Source organism: Helianthus annuus, chromosome 1 (genome assembly GCF_002127325.2).
Source record: "Helianthus annuus cultivar XRQ/B chromosome 1, HanXRQr2.0-SUNRISE, whole genome shotgun sequence".
Classification (NCBI taxonomy): domain Eukaryota; kingdom Viridiplantae; phylum Streptophyta; class Magnoliopsida; order Asterales; family Asteraceae; genus Helianthus; species Helianthus annuus.
Genome location: NC_035433.2, coordinates 118,867,468 through 118,894,773, shown reverse-complemented (window position 1 = coordinate 118,894,773; position 27,306 = coordinate 118,867,468). Strand labels below are relative to the sequence as shown.

Below are 27,306 nucleotides of genomic sequence, written 5' to 3'. Positions count from 1 at the left end.
ATGGTCTGATGCGACGTATGGGTCATAGATCAACTTAGTTGGTACTTTCTATCTTTAACGTTTCACGTGCATGGTTTAGCTTTTTTACGTCCACTTTTCGTTCGGTTTTAGTTTTATCGTTTTTAAATGAACTTTTACAGTATTGATGGTCAGTGGAGGTGGTGTGACATACTAGCATTGATGCTACTTGAGATGGTTCTATTCCTCCGACGTAACACGACGGGAGAATTAATATTAGTTTAATTTAATAATCGAAACTATTCTCAAACTAACACATCATTAAGGAGCATATATATGTGAGTTTACGTGTTGACTTTCAATTCCCGGTAGTAAGCAATTATTATATTGTTTTAAAATAAAATCCCTTTTGTATGTATAATGATCCTAACAAATATATTTTATAGATGTTTGATACTATTATACTAACCATAAATGCAAGCTTTTATAATCAACTCAATTCACTGATAAATAATAACTTGCTATTTAAATTTCAGATCGGTATATATGTTTATAAATAATCCATGCAAAAATTATTCTATGCAAAAATGGATATGTGTTACCACTTATATTCTTCCGTTGTCTGCGTCTAACAAGAAGGTCGGTGTCAAACATATTATCTTAATACCCAAAACTACACCAGATGCTTTCTCCATGATTCCTTTCACATCACATTGATTTAACTCTATTATATATTTTTATATATATCTTTGTTGATGCATCATCATCATCATTTCAAGCTTGCAAAAATGGATCATATAGCAGATTACTCTGAGTACCCAACCAGCCTTTACAATGATGGCAACTTCAACATGTTCCAACCCGATTTCATGCCCGAACCCGATTTCGAAACCCTCATACAAGGCGTGACCGCGGTGGAGAGTTTCTGTTTGGATTACGAAGGTGATCACTTTGCCGGTTCATGTTCACAGTTACTGTTTAATGATCACAATGACGCCGTCGTTGGTGCGGGTACTGGCATTGGTGTGATGGATCCGAACTCGGGTTTGATTTGGAACCAGGAAATGGAGGATGTGAAGGTTTCTGATGTTTTCGGAGACGATGATTCATCTGAAACCGCCACAACCGGTAAACTTGAGACGCCGAAAGGGAGCGCCAAGGGAGATCGAACGAGGACTTTGATTTTGGAGCAGAAGAGAAGAAGCGGAATGAAGGAGAAGTTGTACGCGTTGCGTGCGTTGGTACCCAATATCACCAAGGTTAGTAAACAATATTGGGTAACAAGTTATATAGACGACAAAAAATTAAAGAAATTAGCTGTTAAAAAAAAAAAAAAGTAAACAACATTGGGTAACAACTTTTTTAAATTGCATGAGTTATGTAAAGATGGGGTTCCCCAAGTCAGACTTTATTGACTCGAAAAAAAGTCGATAAAAGCATAAAGTGGTGTTGTGAAATTTGACTTTATTTTTCTACACACAACTCATTCGAGTTCTTTTATTTTTAAGACTATAAAGTCGGACTAGAAAAATCCGATTACCCTAGAAATCAAGAAACAAAAAATCTAATCCAAATTGTTTTCTAAAACACGCCATTTTCTAAAACAATTTATCTTTTATATGGTTTCATATGAACATCATCATATACTCGGTAAATTCTACCAATAGCAAAGCTAAGGTAGGGTATGAGGAATATGGTTTCACAGGAACATATTATAAAATTTCTTTCATATGTAGATGGATAAAGCTTCTATAGTCGGAGATGCAGCACAATACGTTCAAGATCTTCAAAGACAAGCGAGGGATTTAAAGTCGGATATTGCGACAATTGAAGCAGCTAAAAACCCAAAAATGTCGTCTCAAAATTCAAATAAGCATCATGTTTCAAACCCGTTTCCGATATCAAAAAGGATATCAAAGGTTACATGCAAATCTAAATAAACAGTTTTGTGTAGCTCTTGTATCTTACATTTCAAGATTTAGCTAGACATGTTTAGATTAAATTTTTTCCTTTTTGTTATACAATATTTAGTTGGACATGTTTCAAGTAGAGGAAAAAGGATATTACGTGCGATTGGTTTGCAACAAAGGACGAGGCGTTGCAGTGTCACTTCATAAAGCGCTCGAGTCGATTACGAGCTTTCACGTCCAAAGCTCGAATTTAGCAACCGATGGTGGTGATAACTTTGTACTCACATTCACCTTAAATGTAAGAATTTAATTTAATATCTATTTATAAAACTCTTATTATTTAAAATTTATCAAGTTGGTATTTAAGCAGGTTACGGTAAGTGGATTTGACATAAACCTACCGAATTTGAAGCTATGGCTTTCAAGTGCTTTCCTCAACCAGGGTTTTGTATTCAACACACTTCCATCACCTTAAACTGACTCGAGGAAAGTTGTGATGATCGATATGTGTTTATGGGTGAACAATGATCCAATACATCTCAGCCACGTGTGATTTACTACGCTACAGGATCACGATTGTCAATATGTTTTAGCGAATTGTCATAAATCGATCAACTATTTAATACTAAGTTTTTTTTTTTGAACAACAAGGAAAATAAAATGCATTAACCAGAAAATGGAGGAGACTAATTTTAACGAGCTAGAAAGCACCACCGATGAGTTTACAACAAAATTACAAACATAAATGTAAAACAACACCAATCATTCCCCTCTCCCAAAATAGTACCATGATGAACCGGACCAATAACGACATCACTACTGGTATTGTTATAATAGAAACTGGTATTCATTCTTGTGATCGGAACCAGTATTGTTATCATTAGAACATGTACAGGTATTCGTTTGTATAGTTTTCAATGTAAAACACATTCTTTTTTGCATAACACGACTCAAAATTGAGGGATATGGGGAAATTATGTTGGTTCAACAAAACTAAATTGACTATTGAAGCGGTCTCTAAAATGGTTCAAGATGTTTATAGAGAACACTTTTTAATTATTTGGTGACTTCTTTTTATTAAACATGTCAACATAAACATGAATCGTTTAATAAGGTGTTTAACTCACTTCATTAATGGGTTGACTTGATCACCCATTTAAGTTTAAAGGTTCCCTTTATATAAAAGAATTTCTATTTAGATTTTTATTTACCAAGTGTGAACATTTGAAATAAAACAGGCAGTATGGGCGTGTGGTAGTGATAGGGCTCCGGGCCCGGATGGGTTCTCTTTCAAGTTCATCAAAAGATTCTGGGAACAATTAAAACACAAATTTGGTGGCGTATTAAATGATTTCTATGAGAGAGCTTTCATAGAAAGAGGCTGTAACGCCTCGTTTATTGCATTGATCCCTAAAGTTAAAAACCCGCAGTCAGTAGAGGAGTTCAGACCAATTTCGTTGATCGGTGTGATATATAAAATAATTGCAAAAATCTTGGCTTTTAGATTAAAGAAGGTGATCCCAAGTTTAGTGAATCCGGTGCAGACGGCTTTTGTTGAAGGCAGATCTATTTTTGATGGACCATTAATCACAAGCGAGATCATATCTTGGGCAAAAAAGAGCAAGAAAAAGATGTTAATTTTCAAAGTGGACTTCGAAAAAGCATATGATTCAGTCAACTGGAAGTTTCTTTTATCAAACTTGAAAGCAATGGGATTTCCAAGTAGATGGACGAAATGGGTAGGTGCGTGTCTGAAGTCAAGTTGGGCATCGGTGCTTGTTAGTGGATCGCCTACGTCGGAATTCAAACTGGAAAGAGGGTTACATCAAGGAGATCTGTTATCACCATTTCTGTTCATACTAGCTATGGAGGCGTTAGATGTCATCATGAAGAGGGCAGTAAGGAGAGGTGTCTATAGTGGAGTTAGCACGCCAAACGATGGCCCGTGTATAACACATCTGTGCTATGCGGATGATGTGTTATTCATGGGAGAATGGTCAGAGTCTAATGTATTAAATCTTAATCGTATCTTGAGATGTTTTTCGTTGTGTACAGGATTAAAGGTAAATCTAAAAAAGTCAAGCTTGTTTGGAGTCGGGGTAGAGGAAGAGGAGGTTGAAAGAATGGCTGGAATTTTAAATTGCAAGATCGGTTCAATGTCGTTCAACTTCCTTGGATTAACGATTGGTGCAATTATGAAAAGAGAGAAGTACTGGAAGATAGTCATCGACAAATTCAACAAGAAATTATCAGCCTGGAAAGCTAAGAGTCTATCGTTCGTAGGAAGAATGGTATTAGCTAAAGCGGTGATGGGGGCCCTTCTGAATTATTTCTTCTCAATGTATTTAGCCCCAGAAAAGGTTATAAAAGCTTTGGACGCGATTAGAAGAGACTTTACATGGGGAAGAAAAGCTGGGAAATACAAAATACGTTGGATAGTCTGGGGAAAAATGACAAAACCGAGACAACAAGGTGGATTTGGACTGGGCGACTTGAGAAGCGCAAATCTCGCACTTATGGCAAAGTGGTGGTGGAAATATAAAACGAAACCAGAGGAACTATGGACAAAAGTGATAAAGGCTATACACGACACTAATAGATGTTATAAAATTATGCCTATTAAAGAACTTGGAGCTATTGGAATCTCGACAACAGAAGAGATTGTAGCAGAAGTGGGAACAGGGAACACAGTGAAGTTCTGGTTAGATAACTGGTGCGGCGGTAAGAGTTTTAAAGAGAGATATCCAGCACTTTTCAAGATAGCCACGAATAGACAAATGAAAGTTGCAGATCGTGTTGTCAAACTTGTAAATGAAAATCAGTGGAAAATAGGATGGGCATGGCCACCAAGCTCTGAAGAGGAATGGGCTGAATGGAGTAACATGCTTCAACAATTAAACAACATCAAATTCAGAACTGGAGAGGACCGTTGGAAGTGGAAGTCGGCTGACAAGGGCGAATTCTCGGTTGCAGACATCAGGAAACAGATTACTAAACAAGACGGAGCCGGGGTTGAGGAACAATGGAAGTTCTGGAATAGATGGGTACCACCGAAAGTCAACTATTTCTCGTGGAGAACGACGATCGGGAGAATCCCAGTAAAGAAGGAACTCATCAGGAGAAGGATACGGGTTATAAACCAGTCATGCTTAAGATGTCAGACACAAGAGGAAACTAAAGATCACGTATTATGTGGCTGCTTATCATCGAAAGCAGTTTGGGAAAAGGTATTCATTTGGCTAAAGTTGCCGGCGGCCACGGATCTTCAAGGGTGTAAGGAAGCGCTAGAGTATGCTAACGGATTAACAGGATCAAATGAGTGGAAGAAAATTATAAGCGTTGTGGTTCAAACAACCATGTGGAATATATGGAAATCTCGGAATGAAAAGGAGTTCGAAGGCATCACTCGTAACAGTAATGATATAGTAGAAAAGATAATGGTGGAGAGCTTTATTTGGTTAAAAAGTAGATCTAAATTCAGAGACGTGGTATGGGAGTGATGGGCGGATTTTAATATTCGAGATATAGTAGGATAGTAGATTTTAGTTGGGTGTGTTAGACTTTGTATTCTGTTTTGTTTGTTTTTGTATTGTTCTTCGGGTTTTTACAACATATGCTGGCCCTGTTCTATTAATCATAGAATTTTACCGTTCAAAAAAAAAGTGTGAACATTTAAAGTTTGAAACTTTGTTTTTAACTCTTTTTATCCGGGCGTATATAATCCCACTTAATTGAGACACCAATTACCCAAAATAGTAGTTTCTTTTTAGATTAAATCACAAGTTGCTTAAATTGTTACAAAGTCATTAGTCGTTGGTTGGCGTTAACGTATTTGATACAGATAAATACATACGTCGTGTCTGAGTAGTTAACACATTAGTTGGAGACTTGGAGGTTGGAACCGGATAGGCAGATATTGAGAACAAGTCATAGCTTGTACCGGTTGAACCATCCGGTAGAACCGGTTAAACCGCCGTATATACCATGTTGAACCGTCCGATACATCCGGTTAAACCATTTCTGAGCCAAATCCACTACGGTATAAAAATCGGATTTTAAAACATTGCTTTCAAGATACCACTTGAAAATAATAATAATAATAATAATAATAATAATAGTAATAATAATAATAATAATAATAAAAAGCCTAGGGTACTAATTGACGGACGCTATATTATTTCTGTATATTAATTAAATATCAAAACTGAGTTTTGCGTTTTTTTTGAACAACAACTTTGGATCACTGACGGACCACTAGAGTATTATCGTGCCACCAGAAGAACTACCAGATCATATCCTTCTCCCCTAGGCTACAATGTCTATACACCAATTCAGAAGGAAACCCAATAAATATGGGAAAACCTCCTAGTCGGAATCGAACCTAGGACCTAATGGTACCTGTTGAAATATTATCATTCAAATGTGAAATGAATTAGTTTGTTATTGCTGTTACAAGTGGTTCTAATGTTTCAGTTGAGTATGGTACAGGTTATTAAAGCAAAGGACTATTCTGGTACATTAAATGAAGATGGAGGTGGCTGCTGTAAGTTATTAAGGGCTGAAAGCCTGAAATGGAAACTTGCTAACTTGAAGGTTATATGTGTATGTTTTGAAGGGTCTGGTTGTATTTTTTGTTAGATTTGGTATATAAGAGGGTTGTATTACTGTTGCGTAATATCTCCCCTTAATCACCAGACTTTGTTCTCTCTCATAGTTGTTGCTCTCGAGCTTGGAGTTTGTTAGAGATCTTGTTGATCTCATCTTGAAGATCTTTGTATTTTCTGTGTCGTTCTTATATTTGATCAACTGATATTTCATCAGTTGATCGTTGTATTGTTGATAATCGTTACAGATCTTACTGTGTAAGATCTAGGGTTTCAGTTGGGTATTTTTTGGTTTGGGTTAAATCAATAAAATTTTGGTCACGTTTTTGTCGTTATTCTTCGTATTTCTGTTTGTTTCTTTATTGTTTATCATAGACCTGTTTGTGTTCTGGTTGATTCTCGGTTGTTTATCATAGATCTGTACAATTTTTACACGGTATCAGAGCTTGATAGCTCCTGGTTTGATTTCTTAGGTTATCCGCTGCTTGTTTATGATCGGTTATTGCTTTGTTGTTAGGGTTTCTTTTCTTGGGAACTGTGTTTGGAGGCTGATCTTCTCAGAGCTAGTGAGGACTTGGTGTTGCCGGACGAAACCCTAGATCTTGGGCTGGTGACTTCTGTTTGCTTCTTGGATCTGATTTCCACGTTAGTCTCTGAAACCATAGAAGTTTCAGGGCAAACTAACCGGAAGTGTTCTTCGTGGTTTTCTATATCAGATTTTGTAGTTCTTGAAAAACTACAGATCTGATATTTGTAGAAGATAATTGCACCCGCTGTAAGATCGTTCTGTGTGACAACCGGTGATTTACGGCTCCAAATTACGTGATTAACAGATGATTAACGCAATAATAACTAGTGTTTACAGCGCAAATTAACTTAACTAGGAGTGCCCAGGAACATTTGTTCGGCTATACAGTGCGCGTGTGGTGATTTACAGGAAATCTGCTGAATATTACGTGACAACGAACTGATACCGTACAAAATACTGACAACGCCACTATTATATGCCTTTTAATTTTAAAAATTTTATTCTTTCGACACTTATGGAGTTTGGGTTGCGATATCGGGTCTCGTAGGAATTATGGGCCGCTTACACATAAGATGGGCTTGTGGGCCCTGGGCCCAAGCCCAAAACCCACAAGCCTAAACCTACACATAATATATTAGATCTTATCAAGATCTCTACAAGATTAGAAAATCTTTCCAAAATCCCTATAAAATCTTCACAAGATTCACAATATCTTGTAAGATTTCTTCAAGATCTCAACCAATCTCTATAAAACCTATACCCACCCACACAAACCCAATCTCAAATTATGAACTCATCTTTCTAATACTTTCTCTCTCCCTCGAAATTCTACTGCACACAAAAGAAAAAAATAGAGCACCTTACTTTTTCATGTATCTGATATACACACACACACGTAAAACCTCACTTTCTCTCAAATATGCATAAATAACACCAGCCAAACACCCTCTCGTCTTCTACCCACACAAACACACAACTACTGTTTACCCCCACCCCCTTTCGATACCCACTCCAAACCCACAAAAGTTGGGGCATCTCCCTCCTACCCAGAACACATACACAATCAAGCACCCATGTCTCCTCCCCCTCTCTAAGGTAGTCGGCCGACTATCACAGTTGGTGGCATGGTTGTAAAAGTCCCGCCTAGGCTCCGAGTACTCCCCGAGTACTCGCTACAAGGTAGGCTGCCGAGGCACGAGTACTGTTCTCCCAGGCCAATTACTCCCCGAGTAATCTCCGCCTAAGCCGAGTACTACTCCCAAATCCGACTAGGGAGCGCCTAGCGACTTTTGCAATCATGGTTGGTGGTGGCGGTGCGTGGTGGCATGGCGACGGACGGAGAGAGAGACGAAAAGAGTTATCACGGAAGAGGAGAGAGAGAGAGAGAGAGAGAGGAGATCGGAGAATCGGAGACGGAGGTGTAGTGCCGCCGCTCACGGCAGCGGCGGTGGGGTCGAACGGCGGCAGGTGAGGCGGAACGGCGACGGTTGTCTTTGGCCGACGGATTAAGTGTAAACCCCTCTTCTTTCTTTTAATTTTCTTTGGTTTTTTTAAAAGGGTGATGATGGTTGTTTCCTGTTGACGCGATAATGATGATGAAGACGGTGGTGGCCGGCAATGGCACGGCCACCGGTGCTCCGAGAGGCGGCGGTGACCTTGAGTTACCGACTGGTTCACGTTTGATGATGATAATATGCTGTAAATGTTCGATTCACTTTTTAGAAGTCTCGGGTTCAGTTTGGTCAGGCGGTTCGGTTGACTCAGTCAGCAAGTCAACTCAGTTCGGGTACGGGTCAACAGAGTCAAAGACAGTCAACAGGAAGGCTCGGGTCAGTTTTGAATGCGGTTCAGTCAACTCGGTTGACTCGGTCAACTCAGTTAACGTCTCGACGCGAGGATTGGTAAAGATTTTACGGCGCGATTATTTCGTTATTTTTATGTTACGTGACAAACGAGCTTGAACCGACTCGATAGAAATTTAGTTTACATTTTAAACATATGATGAAAATTAACATATTGATATTGATTATATTGTTGATTGAATTTTGATAAAATAACGATAACTCATGTTGTCGGGGGCGTCCAAAAACAGAGGAAACTCTGCCCGTTTTTTGAGAAAATCCGTAAAACTAAAACGCGTTTTATTATAAAATGAACTATCGGAATTCAAGTGATCTTTTAGTAACAAAAATACAAATATCGACGACACTTTACAACATCACTAAAAACGACAATTTGATATTATTTTCGACAATGCTTTTATAAAATAAAACGTGATATAGTATTTTCAATTCTTTCATTATTTTCGACAATTCTTTCAAGTATCAACCAATACGAATTCTTTCTATAAAATAAATATAGTTATATATTTATTTCAAATGTCGTACAACGCGAATTCTTTTATAAAAATAAATATTTTATATATTTATTTTCAAACACAACAACTCGACGATTCTTTTATAAAATAAATATAACTTTTATATTTATTTTCAACGCCTAAACGGAATCTACATATACTTTGACATATATACAAGACGTAATATATAAAATACAATTGTATTATATTACTTTCATACGAACGTTTCTATATACACTAACGACTTCTCGGGACGACGAGCGATCTTAACCATATATTTATATACTTTGATATAAATATTTACTTATTTTTAAATATCTCGAGAATTAAGTCTTTTCAAGACTTATTAGTTATTACCGAAAATAAACGGTACTTAACATATATGACTTAATCGTTTCCATTAACTTAACAACTTACCCTCGAATCGTTGGTTAACGATTCGGTAGAGCTCGATGACGCGTAGTTTAGTTACTGCGCTTATTTAGAAACTTATAAGATATTCCGTGTTAGGAATATTGTAGAATGCACGCTAGCGAGTCACGTCTTGGAAACGACATTACGAAAGTCGTATATAGCTAGCTTTGCACAGGAATATTCAGGTGAGTTCATAACCCCACCTTTTTACGGTTTTACATTTTTATAAATGTTTTCGGGGTGGAAAGACATGCACTTTTTGCAAAGCATACAAGAATTACATATTCCTAAACCATTTTACAAGAAAGTTTTAACTGACACAAATGGTTTACGAAAAGCTTATGTTTTATACCGGTTTTTCAAACAAGCGTATTTTTCGAAATATGCATACACACGAATTCTAGTTTTCTAAACTATGGGAAAATACAAGTACAAAGGGGTACATTAAACTAAGGAATGACACAAAATATCATGTCATGAATAGGGTAACATAAGCACCATTAATCGTGTACATACAAAGACCGCAGAACAAAAGGTTAGATCTAATGGGTTTTTGGGCAGCCACACTCTTAGTGATAACTAGTACCAAGTAGTGCTTTTGTGTCTCAGTCGTTAATCGACAACTAGAAAAATGCCTATGGTTTGGATGCTTCCTATGTCGTGTCATATGTTAATGGCCTTGCAAACCATTAACAATCTCGTATTCCTTACATATACAGAACTCAGTTTCAATACGTCTTTACAAATTACATACCATGTTTTATACAAATTCAAAGCATAGGATTATGTGGGCATGAAGCCAAAGTCAGGGTAGGCGTTGACGATTATACAAGTTATACAAACACAAGAGTTTACAAGAGCAAGGTTTTTGCGAATATAATGCGTTACAAATACCGAGTTTCCATATAACATGACAAGAAAATGATTTTTAATTCGTTCTCAACAATATTTTCAAAAACCGGTTGTTAAAAAAGATTTATTTCAAATCTTTTTTCAAAACAAACTATGAACTCGCTCAACTTTATGTTGATTTTTCGCATGTTTCTTTCTCAGGTTGTATTTCAAAATTATGGCACGGTTGGAATAGGAGAACCTTGTGGAGTCGAGTACTTAGTGGGCGTTCACATTCTAAAAGCCTTAGCTTATTTGCTTTCGCTGTGCAATGAATATACCAGTCCAGTCACGCCAGCTCTGATAATTTCGGGGTGTGACAGATTGGTATCAGAGCTATAGGTTACAGCAAATAGGGTTTTTTGTAAAGATACCTAGGCTCTAACCTCATCTTTTCTCTGGGAACTTAGACTATTATGACTTTGAATACGTACAGAACGCCTAAGACTCGAACATGGTCTCCAACCGTTGCCAAAGAACAAAACAGTCAAAATTTTGTTTTCAAAACATACGCTGAAGTGGTGTTTTATACACGGTACATAAAACAATTACATACAGTGCACAAAACTTTGTGAGCTTAGAAAACATGCATTTAAGACCTTCGGAAACTCATGTTGAAGTTCGTTAAAGGTCATCACGTAGGAACCACGTTTATTAACTCTGACAAACACCATTATTATGTCGTCTTTGCTATTTTAGTTAACCGAGCAGTTAACCTACGCAAAACAAAGCACGGTCGTGCAAGATTTCACGAAACTCAATCTACATGACGACAGAGGTTGAAGTACGTTACATACGACTTTCGAGGAAGCGGCGGTTTGGCACGCGGTCCTGCAAACGACACGAGTCATGCTAAGGAGAAGACGTATGTCTCCGCATTCCCCCTAACTCAATAATGACGAATACACTATGTTCAACATTCCGTGGTAATGTCCCTTAACAACCGGTTATCACATGCAACCCCAAGTAAAGTCCTTCAATTTCTTTTATTGAAATTTCGACTTTCACATTTACTGAGTAGATTTTCGTATCTCTACTCCTCTTGATGGTCATTGTATCACGATCATTTCTTTCAGTATAACGAATATTCAATTGCTTCATTCCTTGAGGAATTCATATTTTACGCATGCATCGTTTGTTACGCATGTGGTTTCGTTTCGAATAAGCGTTTCATTTGTTCCGAGTCGTAGTAGACTTGTTTGGGCTACGACTCCATTAAGTTGTTTGTTGATTTCAACACCTTGTGATGGTGTTTTCACTAATAGAAGCTTGCGCTAATCTCGTTTACACATCTCATGCATGGATTTAAATTATTTATTTATTGATTTGCTTTAAATTCGCTTTGATTTATCACATTAAAGCGGTCTTAACACAATCGTGTGTTAAGACAGTGGTACACCAATTTATTTCTATATTCCGGTGTACCTATTAACGGTTCTTTCATTATCGATCGAATGCTTTGCGATATTTATTGCCTTTTCATCGTCGATCGAAAACAATGTTTCTTTGATGTTCCATTTTCAATTGAAAATTCTATGATGTCATTCGAAACAAACTTTCAGATTCACTTTATTACGCTTTCATTTGATTTCAAACATGGTGAATTATTTTGAACACCGCTATTATTGAATTATTTAAATCATCACGACACCTTGTGGTGTTAGTACAAACTTGTAGCTTGGGCTAATCATGATTGAGCATTTTATGCAAAACACAGGTGATACTTGTTCGATCACCGCTATATTTGAATTGTTTCATTCACTACGACACCTTGTGGCGTCGGTAGAACTTGCAGCTTGGGCTGATCATGATCGAGCGTTTCATGCAAAACTATTTCGTTTGGGCTTGTTGATTCTAAGCTTCTCCTAGTGAATGTTATTGTTTCTCACATTCATTTGCATATTGTAAACGTCCACTTGGAATTCGATTGGCTGAAATTCCTCTTTTATTGGACCCCTGTTAACTTGGTCAGTATGTCTCGTTTCCTTTGACATTATTCGTATTTACTTACGCATAACGTAACTCTAAGGAGTTAACGTAGTCTAAATTTCGAGGACAAAATTTTATTAACAGGGGGAGAATGTGACAACCGGTGATTTACGGCTCTAAATTACGTGATTAACAGGTGATTAACGCAATAATAACTAGTGTTTACAGCGCAAATTAACTTAACCAGGAGTGCCCAGGAATGTTTGTTCGGCTATATAGTGCGCGTGTGGTGATTTACAGGAAATCTGCTGAATATTACGCGACAACGAACTGATACCGTACAAAATACTGAAAACGCCACTATTATACGCCTTTTAATTTTAAAAATTTTATTCTTTCGACACTTATGGAGTTTGGGTTGCGATATCGGGTCTCGTAGGAATTACGGGCCGCTTACACATAAGATGGGCTTGTGGGCCATGGGCCCAAGCCCAAAATCCACAAACCTAAACCTACACATAATATATTAGATCTTATCAAGATCTCTACAAGATTGGAAAATCTTTCCAAAATCCCTATAAAATCTTCACAAGATTCACAATATCTTGTAAGATTTCTTCAAGATCTCAACCAATCTCTATAAAACCTATACCCACCCACACAAACCCCATCTCAAATTATAAACTCATCTTTCTAATACTCTCCCTCTCCCTCGAAATTCTACTGCACACAAAAGAAAAAATAGAGCACCTTACTTTTTCATGTATCTGATATACACACACACACGTAAAACCTCACTTTCTCTCAAATATGTATAAATAACACCAGCCAAACACCCTCTCGTCTTCTACCCACACAAGCACACAACTACTGTTTACCCCCACCCCCTTTCGATACCCACTCCAAACCCACAAAAGTTGGGGCATCTCCCTCCTACCCAGAACACATACACAATGAAGCACCCATGTATCCTCCCCCTCTCTAAGGTAGTCGGCCGACCACCACGGTTGGTGGTGGCGGCGCGTGGTGGCATGGCGACGGGCGGAGAGAGAGACGAAAAGAGTTATCACGGAGGAGGAGAGAGAGAGAGGGGAGATCGGAGAATCGGAGATGGTGGTGCAGCGCCGTCGCTCACGGCAGCGGCGGTGGGGTCGAACGGCGGCAGTGGAGGCGGAACGGCGGCGGTTGTCTTTGGCCGACGGATTAAGTGTAAACCCCTCTTCTTCTTTTAATTTTCTTTGGTTTTTTTTTAAACGGATGATGATGGTTGTTTCCTGTTGACGAGATAATGATGATGAAGACGGTGGTGGCCGGCAACGGCACGGCCACCGGTGCTCCGAGACGGCGGCGGTGACCTTGAGTTACCGACTGGTTCACGTTTGATGATGATAATATGCTGTAAATGTTCGATTCACTTTTTAGAAGTCTCGGGTTCGGTTTGGTCAGGCGGTTCGGTTGACTCAGTCAGCGAGTCAACTCAGTTCGGGTACGGGTCAACAGAGTCAAAGACAGTCAACAGGAAGGCTCGGGTCAGTTTTGAATGCGGTTCAGTCAACTCAGCGAGTCAACTCGGTTGACTCGGTCAACTCAGTTAACGTCTCGACGGGAGGATTGGTAAAGATTTTACGGCGCGATTATTTCGTTATATTTATGTTACATGACAAACGAGCTTGAACCGACTCGATAGAAATTTAGTTTACATTTTAAACATATGATGAAAATTAACATATTGATATTGATTATATTGTTGATTGAATTTTGATAAAATAACGACAACTCGTGTTGTTGGGGGCGTCCAAAAACAGAGGAAACTTTGCCCGTTTTTCGAGAAAATCCGTAAAACTAATTTCGGGGTGTGACATTATGTTCACTCCTTTTCATTTCTGTTGTTGATTAGTTGAAGTCGGGGTAGTGAGGACCGGCACATATTACTTGTTGCTTCTATGTTTTTTTGTTTGCTGGTCTGTGTATTGTGTTGGTTCTTGTTTGTTTTTACCTTTCTTGTCTTGTGTCTTAGGTCTTCTAAGTTTAGTGTGGGCTCCTGAGTAAAGACTTGTCCAGGACCTCTGAGTGACGATCCTGGAATCTGGTCCCTGACTCAGCTTCGCCGTGTTAGGTGGTTTCTGTTTGTATTCTCTCTTGTTTTTTTCTTGTCTGTTTGTGTTTTATGTTTATTTGTGCATCGTTATCATGGGTGATGGTGAAGGAATTTCTCGAACCTTAATAAGTAAACTGGATATAGGAGATCCTCTGTTTTTGCATCCAAGTGATTCTAGTTCATTGACTAAAGTTGGAATAAAATTAAAAGGCACAGAAAACTATAGGGTCTGGTCTAGTGCTATGAAATTAGCTTTAGAAGCTAAAAATAAATTTGGTTTCATAGATGGTAAATGTAAAAAATCTGCTGATGATCCTATTCTGAGTAGTTAATGGGATAGGTGCAACTCAGTTGTGTTGACCTGGTTGCTAAATTCTGTTTCTGAGGAATTATACTTAGGTCAAGTTTTTTCTAAACTTGCATCTGAGGTTTGGTTAGATTTGAAAGAGACTTATGATAAGGTTGACGGTTTTGTTGTTTATGATTTATATAAAAAAATCAATTGTATCTCTCAAAATGGGAGCTTTGTCTCTGAATATTATCATAAACTAAATACCATGTGGAAACAGTTTGATGCTATGGTTCAGTTACCCACATGTTCATGTAATGCAGCTAAAGGTTATAATGATTTTTCAACTCTTATCAAGTTCATGCAGTTTCTTATGGGTTTGGACGATGTATATCAGCCTATAAGAACAAACCTTTTAACAAGAGAACCGTTGCCCTCTATCAAAGTTGCTTTCTCTATCGTATCTAGGGAGGAGTCTCACAGAAACACTAGTGGTAGTTCCAAAAGTCAAAGTGTTTCGTTTGTTTCTAAGTCTAATCAGCCATATGATTCTAAGAAGAAACCATTTAGAGGACCTAACCCTAATCTAAAATGCACTAATTGCAACATGTTAGGTCATACTGTTGATAGATGTTATGAGTTGGTAGGATATCCTCCAGATTATAAAAAAGGGGTTGGTCAGGTTGAGAAGAACGTGTCATCTAACAATAAGTCAAACTTGTCTTCTGGTTCTTCTTTGTCTCCTTTTTCTTCTGAGCAGATTGCAAAACTCTTAAGTCTTGTGGGTGAGAAAACCGGGTCTGATCCTCAGAGTTCCAATATGGGAGGTAAGTCTAATTGTGTGTATGATGTTAATGGTGGTTTTATTTGCTGTTCCAGTAGTATAAACTTTGGTTTTGATTATAACTGGATTGTTGATTCGGGGGGCGAATCAACACATGGTTAATAGTATTGATATGTCTGAGTTTGATTTGAAAGTGTGTCACCCAAATGGGACTAGTGCCAAAGTGTCTAAAATTGGTATTATTAAGTTAGCTGATGGGGTGGTTTTAAATGATGTTTTCTTTGTTCCTGATTATGGAGTTAATTTGTTATCTGTTTTCAAGTTGGCAAAAGATAATAAGATCATTGTTGTCTTTAATGAGAATACCTGTTCATTACAGGATTCGAAGTCAAAGAAAGTCCTGGTGACTGGTAACCAGGACAATGGTCTGTATTTTGTTGATAAAAGTGGTAATACTGCTAATTTCTGTTTTAATAGCTTGAATAATAGTAATCTTTGGCACAGTAGGTTAGGACACCCTACAAACCAAGTTCTAACTATTTTAAAAGATGTCTTAGGTGTTAATAAAGTTGTTAATCATCCGTGTGATATCTATCATAGGTCTAAACAAGTTAGAGAACATTTTCCAATAAGTGATCATAAAACTAAATGTGTTGTAGAGTTAGTTCACCTAGATGTTTGGGGTCCGTATAAGGTGACAAGTAGAGATGGTTATAAGTACTTTTTAACTGTGGTTGATGACTACTCAAGATCTGTTTGGTGTTATTTGTTAAAAAATAAAACAGAAGTTTTTGAAAATATTCAAGTCTTTTATGAGTTAGTGTTAACTCAATTTAGTAAAAGAATAAAGATGTTTCGAAGTGATAACGGAACTGAGTTTGTTAACAATCAGATGAAGTTATTTTGTAAAAACAAAGGTATAATTCATCAAACTACTTGTGCTTATACGCCACAACAAAATGGCGTTGTTGAAAGGAAACATAGACATCTCTTAAATATGGCTAGGGCTCTTATGTTTCAGGGAGGTCTACCTCTTCGTTTTTGGTCTGACTGTATCTTAACTGCTGTATATCTGATTAACAGGTTGCCTTCGTCTATGTTGTTAGGTAAAAGTTTGTATGAGTTGATGTTTAATTTTAAACCCTCTTTAATGCATGTTAGGAACTTTGGTTGTTTATGTTTTAGTACTATCTTAGATGATTCTGATAAGTTTTCCTTTTGTGCTGAAAAATGTGTATTAATTGGTTATTCTAATGTTAAGAAAGGTTATAAGTTGTGGAGTTTGGATAAAAAAAGGGAATTTTACTCAAGGGATGTAAAGTTTTTTGAAACTGTGTTTCCTTTTAAGTCTGAACATATGAATAACCAAGATGAAACTGTTTTTGATAAACTGAATCATTTAAATTTTTTTATAGTATTGAAATATCTTCTTCCACTGTTCATGTCACTCCCGATGATGAAGAGGGGAACACTGATTCTCACAAGGTGTCTTGTGATGATCAGCAGCCAGTCCCCTCTACATCTGCCACCACTAGTAGTGTTGATGAAACTCAACACACTGAATCTATGGTAGAGGATAGTAGTGGAGGTGGATCTGGCGTGGCAGAGCACACAGGAACCTTAAATGTTAAGAATGTCCCATCTGAGGGAAATAATTCAAATCTTAGGAAGTCTGGTAGAGTTTCTGTATTACCAAAAAGATTTGAAAATTTTGTTATGAATAGTAAAACTAAGTATGGTATAGAAAAAGTTGTTAACTATTCTTGTCTATCTGTCGATAATATGTGTTTTGTAACTTCGTTAAATAAAACTGTTGAATCTATTTGTTATGAAGAAGCTGTTAATGATCCTAGGTGGGTTATGGCAATGAACAAGGAAATGGAAGCCTTGTTCAGGAATGATACTTGGGTGTTAACTGATCTTCCACCTAATAGGAAACCAATAGGGTGTAAGTGGGTCTATAGAGTCAAATATAAATCTAACGGTGAGATAGAAAGATTTAAAGCCAGGCTAGTTGCAAAAGGCTTTAATCAAAGAAAAGGTCTTGATTTTGGAGAGACCTTCTCGCCTGTGGTAAAAATGGTGACAATTAGATATGTTATAACTCTTGTTGTTCAAAATAGTTGGCCTATGTATCAACTTGATATCGATAATGCGTTTTTATATGGTGCTATAACTAAAGATGTTTACATGAAATTACCTCAGGGTTACTATTCAAAAAATGAGACTAAAGTTTGTAAATTAGTTAAGTCTTTATATGGACTTAAACAGGCACCCAGAAAGTGGAATGAAAAACTGACCGATGTTTTACTTAGTATTGGGTTTGTTCAAAGTAAATGTGATAATTCATTGTTTATTATGTGTAAAAATTTTGTGTTTATTATACTGCTTGTCTATGTGGATGATATCATTGTTACTCGTAGTTCTAAGTCTGAAATTGATAAGGTTAAAAAACTCTTAAGTGGCAGTTTTAAAATTAAAGATTTAGGTATGTTGAAGTACTTTCTTGGTATTGAAGTGTTGTATGAAAAAGATAGTGTTAGTTTAAATCAAAGAAAATACTGTTTGGAATTGTTAAGTGAATTTGGTTTTTTAGGTTGCAAACCTGTTAGTAATCCCATTGAGCAGAATTATGTTGTTACTTCAAAAATTGAAAAAAAAATCAAAATGATTTTAAAAAATATTACTGGGTTTCAAAAGTTAATTGGTAAACTAATATACTTGTCGTTAACTAGACTGGATATTAGTTATATTGTCCAGTTTCTTAGCCAGTATATGCACAGTCCAAAAGATGTTCATTTGCAAATAGCTTTGAGGTTGTTAAGGTACTTGAAACAGAGTCCTGGTAAAGGACTATGTTTCAAGAAGTCTGAAAGTTTGAAGTTATATGGTTATGCAGATTCGGACTGGGGAAAATGTTTGTCCACCAGAAAATCTGTTACTAGTTACTGCATCTTTTTGGGAAATTGCCTTGTTTCTTGGAAAAGCAAGAAACAAGGTACTGTCTCAAGATCAACTGTGGAAGCTGAATACCTAGCAATGTGTTCAGCGACTTGTGAATTAATTTGGTTACAAAATTTGTTAAACGAATTAAAAGTTGAATGTTTGCTGCCAATTGATCTATTTTGCGACAGTCAAGCTGCTATTTCAATAGGAGCTAATCCTGTTTTCCATGAACGAACCAAACATTTTGAACTTGATTTACTTTTTTGAGAGAGAAGGTTCAAAATGGTGTTATTTGTACCAGAAAAGTTGACTCAGAAAGTCAACTAGCAGATTTGTTTACAAAAGGTCTTGGTGTTATACAACATCAAGAATTTTGTACTAAACTTGGGTTAGTTGATTTGTTTCACAGTTGAATGATGGGGGGATGTTGAAATATTATCATTCAAATGTGAAATGAATTAGTTTGTTATTGTTGTTACAAGTGGTTCTAATGTTTCAGTTGAGTATGGTACAGGTTATTAAAGCAAAGGACTATTCTGGTACATTAAATGAAGATGGAGGTGGCTGCTATAAGTTATTAGGGGCTAAAATGGAAACTTGCTAACTTGAAGGTTATATGTGTATTTTTTGTTAGATCTGGTATATAAGAGGGCTGTATTACTGTTGTGTAATATCTCCCCTTAATCACCAGACTTTGTTCTCTCTCATAGTTGTTGCTCTCGAGCTTGGAGTTTGTTAGAGATCTTGTTGATCTCATCTTGAAGATCTGTGTGAAGATCTTTGTATTTTCTGTATCGTTCTTATATTTGATCAACTGATATTTCATCAGTTGATCGTTGTATTGTTGATAATCGTTACAGATCTTACTGAGTAAGATCTAGGGTTTCGGTTGGGTATTTTTTGGTTTGGGTTAAATCAATAAAATTTTGGTCCATTTTTGTCGCTATTCTTCGTATTTTTGTTTGTTTCTTTATTGTTTATCATAGATTTGTTTGTGTTCTGGTTGATTCTCGGTTGTTTGTCATAGATCTGTACCATTTTTACAAGTTTTATCTCACCCCCCAAGATACCACTAAGCTATAATGATTCCATGGGCTGAGTTTTGCAATTGTTTAGTTGTTTTTAAAGATTAAAAAATAAAGTTGAATTACCAATGGGGTGGTGGTTCAATTGGCAAAGACAAAGCCTTTAAACACCTGGATTATGTCAGGGCTGGAGTTCAAGACATTAACCCTATCCAGTGACCGATAAACTCATGATGTTCCATTAATTGATTCAAGAGACTTTACAGCAAACATATATGGAGGTGCGTAAGACAATGAAAAGAAGTATCAATATCTATGTTAACGTACAATATTTGTAACCAGAACAGCTAGATAACAAACCAATGAATAATCAGCTAGATAACAAACCAATGAATTATCCCTCAATGCTAGATATATATGTGATGATAATAGGGTAATAATAGTAAATCACGTAAAAGAACAAATTTATGAAGTCTCTAGACGACCGACCTTGCGTATGCATACTTCAACAAGGATTTGACCATTAATGCTGGATGGAATGATTAGAAGACCTTTGTTAGATGTGTGTTTGGTCTGATTTGTATGGACATTCGGTTTAGACTCCATTGAGAACCGTCCCTCTTTGCATCTCACTGAAAGTTTGTAGATAAAAGCTTTGTTTCGCATTGGTTGCCCAATGCAATCGACACTGAAAACTCTTGCGGTTTGATCTTGAAGCACGCGATGGCAAAGGGTGAAGATCACACCTTCATGCTCTTCTTGAAGAATCATGCGCTTGTTACCTAGTTCGAGAGGGGCGGGGACAGAGAAGGGGGCCCCGTAAGTGAAAGAAGTGATTAAAAGGCGGTGGCACCGGACATGTTCGTACAGTTTGTTGGAAGAATTAGCGAAGGCGCATAAGGGACAACAACATCTTGTTTTGTCGTCGGCTAATTTCTTACTGTGGATCAATGTGAGACTTTTGTTTTTGCACTCAACTTTTGTTTTCTTCAGATTTCCCAAGATGCATAGGGTACATATTCTGCCCAACCTTGTACAGCAAAAGGAGCAGCTGAGGTGCCCGTTCTTACACTGCATGGGTATAAAAAAGAAAGAAAGAAATTAAAGCGTGTTAAGGATATATACAAGGGGGAAAGTTAACGTACAATATTCTGAAATTACGCATGTTATAAAACTCAAAACCCTAATCACGCATGAACAAAACCATAAATAACGCATATGGTTTTTTGTTTATGCATGATTAGGGTTTTGAGTTTTTATAACATGCGTTTCATATCGTATCATCGCACGTTAAGAAGTACTGTATTTTACGTTTTCACGGTATATATACATCTTATCTTATAAATATATAAATTAAGAAGATTAGTAGCTACCTGGTGGTAGGTCTGGGTGCACAAAGAGATGCTGCAGATTCCACAATGGAGAAGCGTTTGATACGACGGAATTGCTTCTGTTGTTTTGTTTTGAATAACTCCACTTGCAGTTGACTTGGATTTGCATGATCCAAACATAATTGAAACTAAACTTTGAAGCATGTTTGGATTGTTTTTCCTCTCAATGTTTTGTTCTTTAGATTTCAATGGTTCCGTTCTAAAAGAAAAGAATTCAATGGTAATTAATTTATAGTGAATTTACAAGCATGTGGGATTTTGGAAACCGGATTTTCGTACCGACTAAAAACTCTTCAAGATCCGTTCATTAATTAGTATTTAGATCCATTCCTTATAAATAGATATTTTCAAAACTTTTATAATTCCATCATAAATGCAAGTCCAAGTTATCTTGGCTGCCTCTAGACGTACCTGCTCAGGTTCGAATCCGCCGGCCCGTAGTGCGTTACCTCCCGGTCGGTCTGGTCTAAGCCCCGTGTAGGAACCCCACTGGCCCGGGATCAAACCCGTGACCTGTGGGTAAACCTTCACACCTCTTACCAGTTGGGCTAGTAGTCATTGGCGCAAGTCCAAGTTATAAGCTTTGTAAATTAACATCTACTTAGGAAGGGGCACTCGAGGCTAAGTACCCTAGCCCCGATCAATCATTATTTGCCACATCAAAAGGTTCACCAAGTACCAATTAACGAGGAGATGTCATAAGGTCTAAACCGCCAGTAATTCCAATTTAAAAGGTTTACAAAATCTTCAAAAATGATTTTTAAATTTAAAAAAATCCGATATTTTGATACACCTAGTGAAATAAACCTATTTTACACTTTTATTTAAAAATAGAATAAACTTTCGTTTTGCTCCTTGTGGTTTGGTCACTTTAACGGTTTTGCACCAAATCTTTAAAATTAGTCATTTTCATCCAACAGTTTGCTATGGTTTTTCCATTTTGCTCCCCGCCTCTAACTCCATCCAAATTCTCTGTTTTTTCATTTTGCTCCCCGCAGGGAGCAAAATGGAATAATCATAGCAAACTATTGGAAGAAAATGTCTATTTTTAAAGGCTTAGGGCAAACCCATTAAAGTGACCAAGCCACAAGGAGCAACACGGAAATTTACGCTTAAAAATATTGTTGGAAATTGAATACTTTTTTATTATTTTTTTGTTATGGGTTATTTTTTTATTATGGAATCATCTACTTTTAGATTACTTTTTTATTATGGGTTATTTTTAATTATGAAATCATCTACTTTTAGATTATTTTTTAGTTGAAGCTGCATTTTATGGAATCATAGGGTTAACTAGTCAACTCGATTGAACCATCCAATGTAACCCGGTTCAATTGGTTGAACCAATTCTGATCCCAATCAGGTATGTTTTAAAAACAGTTTTTCAAATATTGCTCTTAACCATATTCATTTACTATAATCACACTCGTTTAGATTCCATGTATTAGTTATGTCTAGGGGTGGCAAAAAAAACTCAACCATCATATGTTGGGTTATTTTGGGCCTCTTTAAAAAAGAAAACAAGTTAGAATGGGCTGAGGATTTAGTCAAGATGGGTTTTAAAATACCATCTAAATTTTAAACATGGGTCAGGATGGGTTTTTAACTATTTAAGCCTATAACACGCATCAAACTTTTCTTTCTGTTTCTCCTTCGGATCTGAACAAACATCTTATGCCTAATGCTGCTGATCATTGATTTACACTTTACTTCATCATGAGAATCGTACTGGTAATTTCTTCACTTTCCAGAAACATTTTCGCAATGATTCGTTCGGGTTTTTTATTGTGTTCTTGTTGATTTTTGATCATCGGTGATGATTTTCACTAATTGATTATTGTTGATCTAGTGATGATTGATTGGCAAATTGTTGTGTATGATTTGATTGGTTAATTAGGTTTTGTTAAGTGTTTTGTGGTAATTATATAGTATTTTACATGAATTGGAGTTGTTTTACTTTTGACTTTAGCTGTTCAATTTCAGTAGATTTGAATATTAAGCAATAGTGTAGGTTTAGCTCTTTAAGCAGTTTAGAGAATTATAGCAAATGCTATGTCGGTTTCAGTTCTTTACTTTCAGTTAGAGCACATGTAACCAATGTTCAGTGGCGGAACCCGAACTTGTTTTTATTAGGCGTCATCATAAGGGTCCAGATCATGTCAAACCTGAAAGTACAAGTGTAGTTAATATTCTCCCTGAGTTTATTCAAATCTTTCACGTTCGGGTTAAACTGGCACCACTTTTTCTCTTGGTACCGCACGTTTTGGGCCGGTACCAAAAACGAGTTCTGACCTCGTCCTGATATATCCATAGCAAACTTGGGCTGCCTGTCATATCGAAAAATCCCACAATGCCATTCGAAGTTGACCGGGGCAATGCTCTTGGCATCCTCATCAATAAGCCCGAAAAGGTACACTTCTATCGGGCCGGGCCGAAGTGATGTCCCTTTGTTTGAAGCAAGGCGGGGTAAAAGCCCGTTGTAGAACCGATACGCCATGTTAACGTTCGCATTTTTATCCCCGTCGGACGGCCACCCGACCTCCCCTCCAATAATCGGCATGTCACCGTAGCCCGCAGCCTTTAATGCGGACACTAAAAAATTGTAATTAGCGTTGAAAACGTTCGTGTATTGGATCCCGTCATCGACAACGGGCTGTGGTGCACCGTCAAAGAAGGTGAAATCAATAGGAAAGTTATCATTCCCATAGAGACTTAAAAAAGGGTATATGTTGACTGTGAAGGGTGTCATCATAATTGGTCAGTAGGTCTGTTTGTCTGCTAATCTTGACCATATTCTGCAAAAAAAAAAAAAAAAAAAAAAAAAAAAAAACAACTTTCTGTTCATGGCTGTTTGATTTTGTTCCCATTTTACTTAGGGCTGCGGTGAATCGGCTGATTTGATGGTACCGCTATCCGATACCAAATAAAGTTCATTGTGACGTACAATCCTCAAAAAGCACTGAACCTTTTTTTTTATTTTTTTATTTTTTTTATTGTTTTAAATTTTTTGATTTTTTTAATTTTTTTAGTTTTTAATTTTTTATTTATTTATTTATATTTTTAGCCTATCATGCCCAAATTCACCTCGACAAAAACCCATCTTGACCTAAACTCAACCTAACCTAAACCCATTCTAACCCATATCCATCCTAACCCATTACCCAAACCTATCCAACCCACCCATTTTGCGACCTCTAGTTATGTCCAAAATATAAAGCTTGGACCCAGGCTAGTTTATTAAACACTGTTTCTCATAATCTCATTTAAGCACAGCTCAATTTGAGTTTTAAACAAGTTTTCAACGAATTTACAAGGACTCGTCATATTTAAAACCAAATTTCTAGAACCACCAAAGTTACAAGATTTTAATTACTTCTTGATTAGCAGCTATATATCGATTCATTCTCTGTTTTCCCGGATTTCATTAAATAAACATACAAATCATTATCACCTTCAGCTTACTTAATGCTGCATCATCCTTACTTTTTAATAATCTCAACACAAAATAATATTTTGCTATATTTTTTTAACATTTGAAATACACACGCAATTCGCCTGTTAAAATCAACCACACGAGACACATCGACACATTAACATTAAAATACAATCATACCCATTTCAGCACATACACAAAACAATTCATCAAGAAACGTGAACATGTTTTTTACCCTCAACTCTAAGATCAAACCAAAACATAAAAACATAAAAACCTAACAATCCCAAGATCTAAGAACTAGTAAATTTTGTCACAGCCTTGGTCCCTTCAGAAACAGCATGCTTCGCCAACTCACCGGGCAACACCAGCCTGACCGCGGTCTGAATCTCCCTAGACGTAATCGTAGGCTTCTTATTATACCTTGCAAGCCTAGAAGCTTCCTGGGCAAGCTTCTCAAAAATATCATTAATAAAGGAGTTCATAATCCCCATAGCCTTGCTTGATATTCCGATATCCGGATGCACCTGCTTCAACACCTTGAATATGTATATCTTGTATGTCTCTACGCTCTTCTTGCTCCTCTTCTTCTTCTTGTCGGCGGCTCCCGCGCCGGCTTCCTTTGGTAGCTTCTTCCCGGCTTTCGGCTTCTTCTCGGCGGCTGCGGTTTTTTTCTCCTCTGCTGGCTTCTTCTCGGCGAGTTTTTTCTCTGCTACCTTTGGCGCCATTTTGTTTGAAATTGGGTTTTTTAGAGTGAGAGAGAGAGAGATTGTTGGAGGGTGAGAATGATGTTTGTGTTGTGGGGGGTTGGTTTATATAGGGATTGAGGGGACTGATATGATTGGTGGATTTTAGGTGTGGTGGATTGTGAATGGTGGCCGTTGATTTCGTCTAATGGTTTGATGATAGGTGGGATGGTATTGTGTTGACGCGGATCGATGATGGGTTTAAGAATGGACGGATGAGATTTGGTTTGAAGAAGGTGAAATCTATACATATCATTTAATGAGTCAGTCTTAATTATTTTTTTTAAATATCTATTATGAAAAATCAATTATTGATAATATTAAATTTAAAATTTGTAGAAAAGATTTTAATAATAAAAACAAAGATAACCGATAATAGTATATAAATTATTATAATCATATATTAATTATTAAAATCTAAAAAAATATATTAGCGTTTTAAATATTTATAAAGATAAAGATTTTATTTAATTGGTAGTTTTAGTTGTTTTTATATTTTGATGATAAGGATAAGGATAACTGATAATCATATATTAAAATAAAAATATTTATTTTAATCAACTGTTTCGTTAAGAGGATTTATTCAATACATGTAAAACATATATAATTTTTATACATGGTATATTTAGAATCATATTTCTAATAAAGGATCCCATTATCCCGTTTTACACTCCAATGAAATAATAATATTAAATCATAATATCCAGCTTATCTCTTGTATATTTAATATTTTTACTAAAATATTTCTTTTCTTTTTTTCTGCTGATTATCCAACATCAGGTAATACGTAAGTTTCTAACCTAATAATAAATAAAAAAAAGTAATTTTATAAACCATGTAATACACAGCTCTCTAACCTAATAAAAAATAAAGTGAGTTGTTACAATAAGTAAATAGTATCTCAAAGTTCCTTTTGTTAGAAAACACATCTTGATGACTAAATGTTTTAACAGATTACATTAACGTGTAAGACATGTGTTTACTCAAATCGTGCAATACACGAGTTTTTAAAAGATGTAACTATTTTATTGCTTAGTAAATAAAATTATATTTATTCAACCCGTGTAATACACGGGGTTCTAACCTAGTTAAAGTTAAAGTAAACTGCGAAAATGATACAGGCATTTTGTTATTTAGGTTCAAAACTCACAACTTTTGAATTTGAGTCTCTTTAGTTCAATTTTGTTGCCATTTTCATTTAAAAGCAAAATCTGGTTAGTTTTTTCAGTTAACATTCAGTTTTTTAATCTTTTTTCTTCCTTTTGATGAAGGGTAAAATGGTCTTTTAACTTCTTTTTACACATTCATTTAAAAAATATTTTAACAAATAAAACAAAAATAATTTAAGCATGATATAATATAATATGTGTATATATAGATATAAAGAAAATCCAGTCTCTCAATCTATTTCTATCTCTATCTCGATATCTCTCTCTCTACAGCCTCCAACAACCACCTCCAGGCACCACCAATAACCATCTCCAGCCACCACCATCCATCACTAAAAAATCATAACCACCCACAACCACCAACAATAGCTTCTTGCCACCACCTACCAACATCGGAACTAGCTGAGATCTCACCTTCAGCCACCACCCTTCGACACTGGAACTGCCATTACCCATTGCCAAAAACACAACTCCGTATAGGAATCCATCAACTTCGTAAACGTTGCGTCATCAAAAAACGGGTTCGACAACTGGATCCCTAATGTGGACCATAATCGTTTGGCAGTAAGTAAATACACAACTCTTCGTAAGAATAATTAGCCATTGAGAATGGAAATGAGTATACATTGCAGAGTGAATGAGATGGTTACGAATAAAAATGGGTTGAGAAAGAAATGATTATTTATAAAGTTTAAAAAACAAATAAAAAAACTTTTTTTTTTATTTTAACGACCATATGACCACTGAACTTTCTTCAACTATCCTTCTTTTTCTATTTTTGTTAACTTTTATCAGTGTTGATATCGGGCCTTCAAAGTCATCATCTGAATCTAT

The 27,306-nt window shown here is 36.5% G+C and overlaps 5 protein-coding genes across 5 annotated transcripts; 2 read left to right on the top strand and 3 right to left on the bottom strand.

Annotated features, from left to right (window-relative positions):
• Nucleotides 1-731: 731 nt before the first annotated feature.
• LOC110875721 (transcription factor FER-LIKE IRON DEFICIENCY-INDUCED TRANSCRIPTION FACTOR) lies at nt 732-2,497 on the top strand. Its single transcript, XM_022123929.2, has 4 exons — nt 732-1,217; nt 1,695-1,877; nt 1,990-2,166; nt 2,239-2,497. Exons 1-4 carry the CDS (start codon nt 747-749, stop codon nt 2,341-2,343), a joined length of 936 nt encoding a protein of 311 aa, XP_021979621.2. The 5' UTR covers nt 732-746; the 3' UTR covers nt 2,344-2,497.
• Nucleotides 2,498-2,833: 336 nt separating this feature from the next.
• Nucleotides 2,834-7,220, top strand: LOC110929940. Its single transcript, XM_022173131.1, has 6 exons — nt 2,834-2,902; nt 3,107-5,356; nt 6,342-6,411; nt 6,690-6,753; nt 6,848-6,908; nt 6,990-7,220. Exons 1-6 carry the CDS (start codon nt 2,834-2,836, stop codon nt 7,218-7,220), a joined length of 2,745 nt encoding a protein of 914 aa, XP_022028823.1.
• Nucleotides 7,221-20,157: 12,937 nt separating this feature from the next.
• On the bottom strand, nt 20,158-21,982 carry LOC110939129 (E3 ubiquitin-protein ligase SINA-like 8). Its single transcript, XM_022180960.2, has 3 exons — nt 21,536-21,982; nt 21,107-21,323; nt 20,158-20,804 (listed from the first exon to the last, which is right to left on the bottom strand). Exons 2-3 carry the CDS (start codon nt 21,266-21,268, stop codon nt 20,199-20,201), a joined length of 768 nt encoding a protein of 255 aa, XP_022036652.1. The 5' UTR covers nt 21,269-21,323; nt 21,536-21,982; the 3' UTR covers nt 20,158-20,198.
• Nucleotides 21,983-23,225: 1,243 nt separating this feature from the next.
• On the bottom strand, nt 23,226-23,873 carry LOC118491272 (glucan endo-1,3-beta-glucosidase 8-like). The gene has a single exon (XM_035988901.1). It carries the CDS (start codon nt 23,871-23,873, stop codon nt 23,226-23,228), a length of 648 nt encoding a protein of 215 aa, XP_035844794.1.
• An 828-nt stretch (nt 23,874-24,701) lies between these two features.
• Nucleotides 24,702-25,352, bottom strand: LOC110875729 (histone H2B-like). The gene has a single exon (XM_022123935.2). The coding sequence runs from the start codon at nt 25,283-25,285 to the stop codon at nt 24,851-24,853; it is 435 nt and encodes a 144-aa protein (XP_021979627.1). The 5' UTR covers nt 25,286-25,352; the 3' UTR covers nt 24,702-24,850.
• Between the last annotated feature and the right edge of the window lie 1,954 nt (nt 25,353-27,306).

Bases quoted from the DNA above. Each gene is read 5' to 3' on its own strand.
- LOC110875729 (XM_022123935.2), bottom strand. From the start codon at position 25,285: ATGGCGCCAAAGGTAGCAGAGAAAAAACTCGCCGAGAAGAAGCCAGCA.
- LOC118491272 (XM_035988901.1), bottom strand. From the start codon at position 23,873: ATGACACCCTTCACAGTCAACATATACCCTTTTTTAAGTCTCTATGGG.
- LOC110939129 (XM_022180960.2), bottom strand. From the start codon at position 21,268: ATGCTTCAAAGTTTAGTTTCAATTATGTTTGGATCATGCAAATCCAAG. The intron at 20,805-21,106 runs GTAGCTACTAAT...ATACCCATGCAG, and splicing joins GCACCCAGACCTACCACCAG to TGTAAGAACGGGCACCTCAG.
- LOC110929940 (XM_022173131.1), top strand. From the start codon at position 2,834: ATGGGGAAATTATGTTGGTTCAACAAAACTAAATTGACTATTGAAGCG. The intron at 5,357-6,341 runs GTATGGGAGTGA...CTAATGTTTCAG, and splicing joins GATCTAAATTCAGAGACGTG to TTGAGTATGGTACAGGTTAT. The intron at 6,412-6,689 runs GTAAGTTATTAA...ATATTTCATCAG, and splicing joins TGAAGATGGAGGTGGCTGCT to TTGATCGTTGTATTGTTGAT.
- LOC110875721 (XM_022123929.2), top strand. From the start codon at position 747: ATGGATCATATAGCAGATTACTCTGAGTACCCAACCAGCCTTTACAAT. The intron at 1,218-1,694 runs GTTAGTAAACAA...TTTCATATGTAG, and splicing joins TGGTACCCAATATCACCAAG to ATGGATAAAGCTTCTATAGT. The intron at 1,878-1,989 runs GTTACATGCAAA...TACAATATTTAG, and splicing joins TATCAAAAAGGATATCAAAG to TTGGACATGTTTCAAGTAGA.